Source organism: Chlorocebus sabaeus, chromosome 19, assembly GCF_047675955.1.
Source record: "Chlorocebus sabaeus isolate Y175 chromosome 19, mChlSab1.0.hap1, whole genome shotgun sequence".
NCBI lineage: Eukaryota > Metazoa > Chordata > Mammalia > Primates > Cercopithecidae > Chlorocebus > Chlorocebus sabaeus.
Genome location: NC_132922.1, coordinates 11,383,369 through 11,395,627, shown reverse-complemented (window position 1 = coordinate 11,395,627; position 12,259 = coordinate 11,383,369). Strand labels below are relative to the sequence as shown.

The 12,259-nt window shown below is 54.7% G+C and overlaps 1 protein-coding gene across 1 annotated transcript in view; it reads left to right on the top strand.

Moving 5' to 3' along the window:
* MGAT3 (beta-1,4-mannosyl-glycoprotein 4-beta-N-acetylglucosaminyltransferase) overlaps window positions 1-10,917 on the top strand; it is a 36,859-nt gene extending 25,942 nt beyond the window's left edge. The window contains exon 2 of the mRNA XM_007975836.3: window positions 6,100-10,917. Coding sequence (XP_007974027.1) covers window positions 6,101-7,702 — 1,602 coding nt within the window. The 5' untranslated portion in view covers window position 6,100 and the 3' untranslated portion in view covers window positions 7,703-10,917. The remainder of the gene's footprint in view (window positions 1-6,099) is intronic.
* Window positions 10,918-12,259: the final 1,342 nt, after the last annotated feature.

Here is a 12,259-nt window from a genome sequence, read left to right as displayed (position 1 = left end):
AAACTCCTGGACTCAAGCAATCTGCCCACCTCGGCCTCCCAAAGTGCAGGGATTACAGGGGCATGAGCCACTGTGCCCAGCCTTGATGAAGCTTTGTAATGGAAGCTGAGATGCCACCAACTGGGGCCCAGTTTGGTTCCATGGCTTTAGCGCACAGCTGGGCCACCTGCACTACAGAGGGATCTGGTGGTCTCAGCTGTCATGAGGGAGAGAAGCGCTGGCTTGAGAACCAGAACTTATGTTCAAGTCCTGACTCAGCCACCTCCTTAATTGTCCTTTTGGGAAAGTCTTGCCATCTTTCTGAGTCTCGTTTTCTCCATCTGTTAAAACAGGGCAGTTTAAATGAAGTACCAGAGTGGTTGAGAGATTTAAATGAGACCCTGAGTGCCAGTGCTTATTTGTTGCATTTTATTTATATGCTGTCTCAATAAAAAAACGAAAAGACAAAAAGGAATTGAGCTGAAAAGGACTGAAACTGTGCGGGCAGCTGCAAGTGAAGGAGTCCAAGAAAATGCTGTCTGTGAGGCACTGTTTACATGCTCGGGGTAACCACTGTGTGCTTCTGAGGCTGTGTGCTTCTGAGCCTCCTAGCAGCCTGAGTGATGAGGGAAACATGCTCAGATCCTTGATTCTCAGCAGCAAGCCAGACTAAGGCCTTATTAAGGGGCCCTGCCCTGAAGGCTCCAGTGACTCAGAGGGGAGCTCCTAGGCACTGGTGAGTCCGTGCTCAGAAGGGCACAGCTGGCTGCGAGTAACTAGATCCTGAAAGCCAGCCAGGGGGCAGCTGGGTCAATCCGACCTTAGCAGGTCGACGGAAGCCCTTTACGCCAAGCAAGCTGTTTCCTTGCCTTTCTGAGTTCCTCTTACCTTGCTTTGCTAAAGCCTTTGTTCGTGCTGCCAGGGGATTTAAAGTCTTAATGGCAGCCCCAGGCCGTGCCCCCCACATAGCTTACACCAGTTGTGTAACTTGGAGTATCCCCCACAGAGGCAGGTCCCAAGTAGAGAAAAATGGCCCACTAAGGCCAGGCACAGTGGCTCACACCTGTAATCCCAGCAGGCAGATCACCTGAGGTCAGGAGTTCGAAACCAGCCTGACCAACATGGTGAAACCCCACCTCTACTAAAAATACAAAATTAGCCAGTGTGGTGGCGTGTGTCTGTAATCCCAGCTACTCAGGAGGCTGAGGCAGGAGAATTGCTTGAGGCAGAGGTTGCGGTGAGCCGAGATTGCACCATTGCGCTCCAGCCTGGGCAACAAGAGCAAAACTCCGTCTCAAAAAAAAAAAAGAAAAAGAAAAATAGCCCACCAGAAGGATCCAGGCTGCCTTTCCAAGTCCTGAAACCCCATGAGTAGTTTGCTCTGGAAGTTTCCGCCATGCTAAGCCTGGCTGCAGTATTGCCTTGTGCCTGGTCCTGGCTGCAGCAGGAACTCCTAGCCCCTTTTGCTCACCCTGCTGGTCCAGCCCAACTGGTCTCACTTTGCCAGACAAGGGCTGGAATCCAAAATGGAGAATGAAGTGCAGAAGACCCACTTCAAAATGTTGTCAAGGGGCAGCCCCTCCTTCCAAACGCCAGTGGAGAACAGCCCTAGGTCCGCCCTGGGACATCTACCATTTACCAGAGGTCAGGCCCCTATCCCAGATTGTTCTACTTGCCTGCAGTCAGCTGTGCCCACTCCGTGTAGGCAGCTCCAGGGGGCAGGTGTTTACTAGAGGAGGGATATCTGAGCTCGAATGGGGCAAGCACTGCCCTGTCAGGATCAACAGCTTGACTGCTTCTTACCAGCCTTCTCAGGACTTCTCGCCAAGCTGAGGCCATGAGGGGCACCTGGTGCAGAGCCCAGCTGCCTGGTTCACACTCCAGCTCTGTTGTGACTTTGGGCAGGTCCCTGAAGGCCCCTAAGTCCTGGTTTCCTCCTCTATAAAATAAAAGAGTTGGAGGAGATGGTCCTTAAAATTTCCAGATCAATCGTGTTATGATTCTGTGCCTTATGACCATGTGGCTTAGAGAAAATTACATTGGGGGCATCCAGCCTTGAGCATTGAAAGGAACAAGAGCTCATGGAGCACATGCTGCATGCCAGGAACTCTGTGCCCATTTCACAGATGGAGAAACTAAGGTTCAGAATGATGAGGAGCCTTGATTTTTTTTTTTTTTTTTTTTTTTTTTTTTTTGAGACAGAGTCTCACTCTCTCGCTCTGTCGCCCAGGCTGGAGTGCAGTGGTGCGATCTCGGTTCACTGCAACCTCCACCTCCTGGGTTCAAGCGATTCTCCTGCCTCAGCCTCCCGAGTGGCTGGGATTACAGGTGCCCACCACCATGCCCGGCTAATTTTTGTATTTTTAGTAGTGACGGTTGGCCTCACCATATTGGCCAGGCTGGTCTCCAACTCTTGACCTCAGGTGATCCACCTGCCTTGGCTTCCCAAAGTGCTGGGATTACAAGTGTGAGCCACTGTGCCTAACCCAAGTGCCTATCTTTCCACCCTACCTTACTGTCCTCAGAGTTAAAAAGTAGGGAGGCTGGCCACGGTAGTTCATGCCTGTAATCCCAGCACTTTCAAAAGCTGAGGCGGGCAGATCACTTGAGGTCAGGAGTTCAAGACCAGCCTGGCCAATGTGGTGAAACCACATCTCTACTAAAAATATAAAAATTAGCGGGGCATGATGGTGCCTGCCTGTGATTCCAGCTACTTGGGAGGCTGAGGCAAGAGAACTGCTTGAACCTGAGAGGTGGAAGTTGCAGTGAGCCGGGATCTCACCACTGCACTCCAGCCTGGGTGACAGAACGAGACACCATCTCAAAAAAAAAGTGAGGGGGAGAGCATGACCCAGAGAAAGAATCAAAAATAAAGAGAAGCCACAGATGGGAACATTTTAAGAATATCTAGGTAGGACAGTGCCAGATGCCAAAGGCAAAGTTTCTGTCTCAGCCTTTTCTGTGACTCACTGGGTCCCCCCGGACGGGTCACTGGTCCCACTTGGCCCCACCCAGCATTTTCATTGGTCAAATGAATGTAAACTCCTGGCCTGCCTGCCCACCTGCCTAGACTCAAGGGTGAAATGAGCTGGATGGCTGCAGTCGGAGGTGCTCTGTGGCTGCACGGCTCATTCATAAAACAAGGCATCCAAATCCAGTGTGGGGTTTGGCTAATGGTGACATTCCAATGTCCGTTTCCTAGTTGTGACAAATGTCCCATGGTGGGGTCAGCTGGGAGCAATAGGGTAAAGTGTGTGAGGAAGCCTCTGTGCTGTCATCTTTGCACCTTTTCTGATAATCTACAAATATTCTAAAATTAAAAGTCTATTTAGGCCAGGCACAGTGGCTCACACCTGTAATCTCAGCACTTTAGGAGGCCGAGATGGGCAGATCACCTGAGGTCAGGAGTTCGAGACCTGCCTAGCCAACATGGCGAGACCCCGTCTCTACTAAAAATATAAAAATTAACTCGGTGTGTTGGCGTGTGCCTGTAATCCCAGCTACTTGGGAGGCTGAGGCGGGAGAATTCCTTGAACCTGTGAGGCAGAGGCTGCAGTGAGCAGAGATCGCACCACTGCATTTCAGCCTGGGTGACAGAGCAAGACTCTGTCTTTAAAAAAAAAAAAAAAAAAAAAAAAAAAGGCCGGGTGCGGTGGCTCACGCCTGTAATCCCAGCACTTTGGGAGGCCGAGGCGGGTGGATCACGAGGTCAGGAGATCGAGACCACCCTGGCTAACACAGTGAAACCCCATCTCTACTAAAAATACAAAAAATTAGCCAGGCGTAGTGGCAGGCGCCTGTAGTCCCAGCTACTCGGGAGGCTGAGGCAGGAGAATGGCATGAACCCAGGAGGTGGAGCTTGCAGTGAGCCGAGATCACGCCATTGCACTCCAGCCTGGGTGACAGTGAGACTCTGTCTCAAAAAAAAAAAAAAAAAAAAAAAAACTTATTTAAGTTGGAGAATAAGAATATATAAGCATCTCCATCCCACAACCATAAACGAATTGATAAATCAAACTGTATAAATGTATAGCAAATGATTATATCATGAGTCATGATACAGAGTGATTTATTCACAATAGCCATGTAATATGTGGGATTTAAAAGGAACTGGAGGCCGGGCGCGGTGGCTCAAGCCTGTAATCCCAGCACTTTGGGAGGCCGAGACGGGCGGATCACAAGGTCAGGAGATTGAGACCATCCTGGCTAACACGGTGAAACCCCGTCTCTACTAAAAAATACAAAAAAAAAAACTAGCCGGGCGAGGTGGCGGCGCCTGTAGTCCCAGCTACTCAGGAGGCTGAGGCAGGAGAATGGCGTAAACCTGGGAGGCGGAGCTTGCAGTGAGCGGAGATCTGGCCACTGCACTCCAGCCTGGGTGACAAAGTGAGACTCCGTCTCAACAAAAAAATAAATAAATAAATAAATAAAGGAACTGGTACATTTATTTCTACTGATACCAAAATCTTTTAAATCTATCATTGATTGAGGAAAACAACTTCGTTAGACTTAGTGTCCTGTATGGTAATATTTATGAATAAGATTAAACCCAGAATATAAAAATTGCATATAAAGCCAGAGATAGACCTCAAAATTTTTTTATTTTTTAAATTATTTTATTTTATTTTATTTTGAGACGGAGTCTGGCTCTGTCGCCCAGGCTGGAGTGCAGTGGCCGGATCTCGGCTCACTGCAAGCTCCGCCTCCTGGGTTTACGCCATTCTCCTGCCTCAGCCTCCCGAGTAGCGGGGACTACAGACGCTCGCCACCTCGCCCGGCTATATTTTTGTATTTTTTACTAGAGACGGGGTTTCACCGGGTTAGCCAGGATGGTCTTGATCTCCTGACCTCGTGATCCGCCCGTCTCGGCCTCCCAAAGTGCTGGGATTACAGGCTTGAGCCATCGCCCCCGGCCTATTTTTTAAATTTTTTTAGGTGGAGTCTTGCTCTCGTTGCCCAGGCTGGAGTGCAATGGTGCAATCTTGGCTCACTGCAACTTCCACCTCCTGGGTTCATGTAATTCTCCTGCCTCAGCCTACCGAGTAGCTGGGATTACAGACATGCACCACTACAGCCAACTAATTTTTGTATTTTTAGTAGAGACGGGGTTTCACCATGTTGGCCAGGCTGGTCTCAAACTCCTGACCTTGTGATCCACCGACCTCGGCCTCCCAAAGTGCTGGGATTATAGGCATTAACTACTGCACCGGCCGACCTCAAATTTTTATGCCTGGAGATTAGTAAAGGGCATGGGATAATGAAGGGGAACTTTTATTTTATTTTATTTTATTTTTGAGACGGTGGCTCAGTCTGTTGTCCAGGCTGGGGTGCAGTGGTGCAATCATGGCTCACTGCAGCCTCAACCTCGAAGTCTTAAGTGATCTTCCCACCTCAGCCTCCTGAGTAGCTAGAACCACAGGCACATGGCACCACACCTGGCTAATTTTTAAATTTTCTGTAGAGATGGGGTCTCACTATGTTGTCCAAGCTGGTCTCAAACTCCTGGGCTCAAGCGATCCTCCTGCCTCAGCCTCGGAAGGTGTTAGGATTACAGGCGTGAGCCACCATGCCTGGCCTAATTTTATTCCTTAAATATGTTAGAATAAGTGTTTTCCCTTGAGAGCTGTGAGTTTTTTCAGTGAAAAAGTGTTCAAAAGGTTTGTCAGTATGTCCATAAAAACGAAGATCGGAGAGGAGGGACAGGACCCGGGAGGGCAACCTGCAGCCTGCTCTCGCTGTCCTTTCCTCTGGCCGTGTCTGCACTGCAGGTTGAGCTTTTCCCAGGGCGCATTTTGCTCCTGGAGCCAAGTCTAGCAGAGCAGCCATACAGTCAGGGTGGGGTGGGCCAGGCGGAGGAGCAGGCTGCAAAGGGGGCACGGTGGTGGCCTGGGGGTCTCAGGGAAGGGCTGTGGGAGCACAGGGATGTCCTCAGTGCTAGAGCTTTCATGGGCCTTGGTACCGCGAGCTGTCTCTTGGGGGCAGGAGGTCACTCCATGCAGGGGCAGCAGGTGCTGGCCACCACATTCTCCAGCAAGGTGACAGCAGAGGCCGCCTAGGGTCCCCTTCCTAGGAAAGGAGCCTGGGCTGCCCTGATGGGTCTGCTGTGTCTCTCTCCCACAGGATGAAAATGAGACGCTACAAGCTCTTTCTCATGTTCTGTATGGCCGGCCTGTGCCTCATCTCCTTCCTGCACTTCTTCAAGACCCTGTCCTATGTCACCTTCCCCCGAGAACTGGCCTCCCTCAGCCCTAACCTGGTGTCCAGCTTCTTCTGGAACAATGCGCCGGTCACACCCCAGGCCAGCCCCGAGCCAGGAGACCCCGACCTGCTGCGCACCCCGCTCTACTCGCACTCGCCCCTGCTGCAGCCGCTACCGCCCAGCAAGGCGGCGGAGGAGCTCCACCGGGTGGACTTCGTGCTGCCCGAGGACACCACCGAGTATTTCGTGCGCACCAAGGCTGGCGGCGTCTGCTTCAAACCCGGCACCAAGATGCTGGAGAGGCCGCCCCCAGGACGCCCGGAGGAGAAGCCCGAGGGGGCCAACGGCTCCTCGGCCCGGCGCCCACCCCGGTACCTGCTGAGCGCCCGGGAGCGCACGGGCGGCCGGGGCGCGCGGCGCAAGTGGGTGGAGTGCGTGTGCCTGCCCGGCTGGCATGGACCCAGCTGTGGTGTGCCCACCGTGGTGCAGTACTCCAACCTGCCCACCAAGGAGCGGCTGGTGCCCAGGGAGGTGCCGCGCCGCGTCATCAATGCCATCAACGTCAACCACGAGTTCGACCTGCTAGACGTGCGCTTCCACGAGCTGGGCGACGTGGTGGACGCCTTCGTGGTGTGTGAGTCCAACTTCACAGCTTACGGGGAGCCGCGGCCACTCAAGTTCCGGGAAATGCTGACCAACGGCACCTTCGAGTACATCCGCCACAAGGTGCTCTATGTCTTCCTGGACCACTTCCCGCCCGGCGGCCGGCAGGACGGCTGGATCGCCGACGACTACCTGCGCACCTTCCTCACCCAGGACGGCGTCTCGCGGCTGCGCAACCTGCGGCCCGACGACGTCTTCATCATTGACGACGCGGACGAGATCCCGGCCCGGGACGGCGTCCTCTTCCTCAAGCTCTACGACGGCTGGACCGAGCCCTTCGCCTTCCACATGCGCAAGTCACTCTACGGCTTTTTCTGGAAGCAGCCGGGCACCCTGGAGGTGGTGTCGGGCTGCACGGTGGACATGCTGCAGGCAGTGTACGGGCTGGACGGCATCCGCCTGCGCCGCCGCCAGTACTACACCATGCCCAACTTCAGGCAGTACGAGAACCGCACCGGCCACATCCTGGTGCAGTGGTCGCTGGGCAGCCCCCTGCACTTCGCCGGCTGGCACTGCTCCTGGTGCTTCACGCCCGAGGGCATCTACTTCAAGCTCGTGTCCGCCCAGAATGGTGACTTCCCGCGCTGGGGTGACTACGAGGACAAGCGGGACCTGAACTACATCCGCGGCCTGATCCGCACCGGGGGCTGGTTCGACGGCACGCAGCAGGAGTACCCGCCCGCGGACCCCAGCGAGCACATGTATGCTCCCAAGTACCTGCTGAAGAACTACGACCAGTTCCGCTACCTGCTGGACAACCCCTACCAGGAGCCCAGGAGCACGGCGGCAGGAGGGCGGCGCCACAGGGGTCCCGAGGGAAGGCTGCCCGCCCGGGGCAAACTGGATGAGGCCGAAGGCTAGGGCTGCATGATCTGATAGGGATCGTGGCAGGGCGGGGGGTGGCGACGGCCCCTAGCGCTATCTCCCTGCCTCCTGCCAGCTCCGTGGTTCTTGAGAGGACCAGGAGTGGGTGGGGAGTGGGAGTGGGGGTAGGGTTTCCCTACTTCACCCTTGTGAATCAAGGGTCAGGTCTTTGAGCTCAGAAAACATCCCTCCTGTTGGGAGAGGGCGCAGGCCGTGATGGCTGGGTGGCCCTTCTGACTGCCAAGACTGCTGTGGCTGTGGCCAGGAGGTGCCACTGGAGTGTGTGTGGTGATCCCTGGGTAGCGGGGGACGGCAGGCAGGGCTGGGGAAGACAGCCTGCAGGGTCCCACCAGGCAGCCTCTGGGGCGTGGCCAGACCAGGAAAAAAGCCCACCATTTGGCATCCCTGGGTCTTGGGCTAGGTGTGGGAGACCAGCCTGCCAGGAGGACCCAGGGCTCTGTAAGTAGATGCATTTGGGTCCAGGGGGAAGCATGGACGCCTGGGAGGGAAGAGATGAAAAACCACATCCTACCAAGAGGAGGTGCTGAGGGATGCTTTGCAGTGTTGTCAGAAGTGCTGGGCCAGAGGGAGACAGAACTCCACCGCCTGCCATAAAGGACAGGACCTGGCTGCCCTGAGTCTGTCTCTCTGCTCCCCTCAGGTTGTCGTAAGCCAACACAGGGGCCTGGAGAATCCTGAGGAGCTTTCCTTTGGGTTCCAAACCGGGCCTTGACGTTCCTTCTCCTGTTTTTACATTGCTGTCTTGTGGACTGTGCACTTAGTCTTTGCAAGGCCAGGATTCCAGTTGTAAGTGAGGCCTTGAGGAGGAATTGGGGAGGAGAAGACTGACATGAGGCCTCTGCACGGATCCGTCTCTCCCTCCCCATCACCCCTTCCTTCTGACACCCAGTCCCAGCTGCAGTCACTGTTGTGCCCCTCCTTGGGGCAGGCTGGCTGGGGGCCAGGAAGGGGCCATGAGGCTGCCTTGGGCCCAAGAAGGGACAATAAGGCCAGTTGTATGCTTCCTATTTCTCATAGCTTGCCTTGGTCGGGATGTCTTTGTTGGAATTGAGTCTAAGCTGCTGTGATTAAGAGACCCTGAAATACAGTGGTTTAAGCAAGACAGAAACTTGTTTCTAATTAGTCTAGATTGAGATGGCCCAGAGCTGGTAGGGCAGCTCTGTGTTTCTTCATACGCACCTTCCAATTCTGGGTACACAGTGGCTGCTCCAGCGCCAACCCTCCTGTGAGCATCCAAGCCTGAGGGAAGCAGAAATAGGCAAGAGGGGCACACCCACTTTTTGCTAAGGGCATGAGCCAGAATTGGCAGACTCACCTCTGCTGGCCTCTCATTGGCTGGGACTCAGCCACATGGCCACAAGCAGCTGCAAGGGAACCTGGGAAGTGTAGTCTTCAGTGCGGCCGCCATGTGTCTGGCCTCACCTTGGGAGTTCTCTTATTGATGGAGAAGAAGAGAATGGATATGGGGGACCAGTAGCATCTCTGGGAGAGGGGGAGGGGGCAGCAATAATTCAGTCGTCAGATCCAGCTCTCATTGTCAGAATTTCCGGAATAGCTTGTTCCTGTTCCCCTCACTGTGCAGCCCAGGGCGGGGGGCAGTGAGGAGCCTGCAGCTCTGTGGGAAGGGGAAACGCCCCCTCCCCTCGGCCCCTCAAAGGCTACCCAATGATGCTGGTTTGCAGAGCTGGCCTGTGGAATGGCTCATGTTTGTGCGTGTGTGTGTGTATATTTATGGGCATGGGTGCATGCTTGGTGTGTATTTGTACATGTCTGTATTGCTGTGTCCCTGTAAATACATGCTTGTGTGTGGATGGGGGAGGCCAGGCCCAGGTGTCCTTCGTCAGGCCTGTGGCCACACATCCTGCAGCTCCCCAAAATGACTGAGGCGGAAAGCCCTTGGGGAGCCTAGAAAGCAAAGCTAAAGGGGATGCAGGGTCTGTCCGTCTCTGTCTGTCTTTCAGTCTGAGGAATGAGAATCCTCCTGACCTGAGGGCTGTACAGCTGAGAGCCCACTACCTCCCCAGCCCCTCTCAGCCCCAGCCACATGATCCCACCCGTCCCCTCCCCCACCTCCAGTGGGGCCATCTCCGGTTGTCTTATTGTTGGGGGTTTCCTGATGGGCCAGAAGAGGAGGGCATCTCCTTGCCACAGCTCTGTCTGGGTTAAGTGCCCAGTGAGGGGCATGGTGTGGGGAGCTGGCCTCAGAGCAGCTGAGGGCAAGCGTGAAGTGGGCTGAGGGGCTCTGAGCCACTTCACTCCCATCTAGGGGACTGCCCCCATGGAACTCCTCCTTTGAAGTCACAGCAGCCTTCCTTTCTGTTTCCTCTTGGGGCCGACAGGTGGCTCAAGAAGTCAGGGTCCCTGTGGCTCTGGGTCAATCCAGGCCAGGCTGCATCCCACGGACAGGGAGTCTCACGGCTCCTGATCATGCCCAGGCCCTAGCCTGGGGCCTCCCTCCTTGGCAGCTTCCTCACCCCACGCCCCTGGCACCCTCAGTTGCTGTGGGGATGCCCCTCCAGGGCACCAGCTCAGGGCTAAGGGAAGGAAGACAGGAGCAGCTCAGAGCTGCCAGGCCCTGCCTTCCTCGCAGACCTGGTGGGGCAGGGCCTGTTCACAGCAGCAGGAGTGAAGGCCTGGCCATCGGTGGAGAGGACAGCTGTTAGAGGGGTGGAGGCCAGGGCGTGGGGTTGAAGAGTTTCACATATCATCACAGCATACACTGGGAATCTGGTGGAGGTAGAGGAACCCAGGGCCACTCCCTCAGTACAAAGGGAAACCAAGCTGAATGTGACCACTGCTGCCATGTCCCATGTCCACGCTTCTCCCCAGGAATAACTGGCCCTGAGACCCCTAGACCCAAGGAGGCCTGTCCATGCCGAGCATCCAGGAAGCATGGCCGGCCCTGTCCACCCATGGGTCACGTCGGTTCCCAGGGGCAGCATGGGAGAGCTTTGGGGGCAAGAGGGAGAGTCCGGGTGGGGAGACAGGACTTGCCCAAGCAGAAGGCAGGATCCTGGGAAATGTATAATTTAAGGACATCAATAATAGTATTATTTTTTTTTTGTAAGGGAAAATCAATATGTACATTCTGAAATCATTTTCTATGTAAATGGTTGGATTTCATTTCACCCTTAAAGGGATGCTTAAAGGAGAAGATAATATTAATAATAAAAACAGCTACAAAGTCTGAATTGTGTGCGTATGTGGCTGGTTTGTGGGTGCTCTGGGGCAGGGAGGGGTGGGAGTAGGTGTCTCTGGTCTTGCTAAAGACACCCTTGCTTCTGGATCCACGGCGTGCAAGACCTTCCTGAGGACTGGATGGCCAGTGGGGTGAGGGGGCTGCAGGGAGCACCTTCACTTAGGGACGAAGTGTCCCCCAGCCGCAGGTGGAAGCAGCTGGGAAGTGGAAGATGCTGGGCCGAGGTCTGGCAAAAGGAAGCAGAAGTGAGCCAGGCTCCTAGGACTGGGGGCGCCCACCCTCCTGCAGTGGGCAGGGACCCTTTTGGGGATCTGGATGAAGGCTTTGGTGCCTCTGCAGAGAGGGAGTGGTTCTCCAATTCTGCTCTGGAGCATCAAAATAAGTGCTCCTGCCTCAGCAGTTTTTCCTGTTGAGTTCTAAATGCCTCATCCAAGGTCACAGCCGTGTTGATTCTGGGTCTGGACTCTCAGCACCAGGTCCTCTGGACTCCCAGGAGCAGATATCTCCGTCCCATGGAGTCGACCTTGGACTTGTGCTTGGACAGCGCCTGGAGCCTTGGGATGTGGGCACTTCCAAGGAGCTTCCTCTGGACCGGGTGGACACTGGAGTTGTCCTGGGAGTCCCCTGTGTGTGTCCTAAAGAGAATCTGAGGTGGTGGGAACAGACGCTTTATTTTTATTTTTATTTTTTGAGACAGAGTCTCGCTCTGTTGCCCAGGCTGGAGCTCAGCAGTGTGATCTCCACTCACTGCAAGCTCCGCCTCGCGGGTTCACGCCATTCTCCTGCCTCAGCCTCCTGTGTAGCTGGCACTACAGGCGCCCGCCACCACGCCCGGCTAATTTTTGTATTTTTAGTAGAGACGGGATTTCACCATGTTATCCAGGATGGTCTTGATCTCCTGACCTCGTGATCCGCCCGTCTCGGCCTCCCAAAGTGCTGGGATTACAGGCGTGAGCCACCACGCCCTACAACAGACACTTTTTGAGCTCTGCCATGGTCCCCTGTGGGGTGGCTGTGCAACCTCCATGTTAGAAAGATGGAGGCCCAGAGATGGGAGGAGGCGTGACCGCAGTCCTGGTGGCCAAAACAAGGGCTCATGTTTTCTGAACACTCGCAAAGTGTCACACATGTGTCAGTCTGACACCTGGGGGCTGGGACTGCCTGGGCTTCTGACCACACTCACAAAGCCCATAAAGGTACCTGCTGCAGGTACTTGGAGTGGGGATGGAGTGGGGGTTGAATTCTACAGGCTTGAGGAAGTGGACAAGATGTAGACACCCTACCTATCCAGAAGAGGGCAGTAGTGACCTGCATGCCGTTTGAGATCAAGTTAA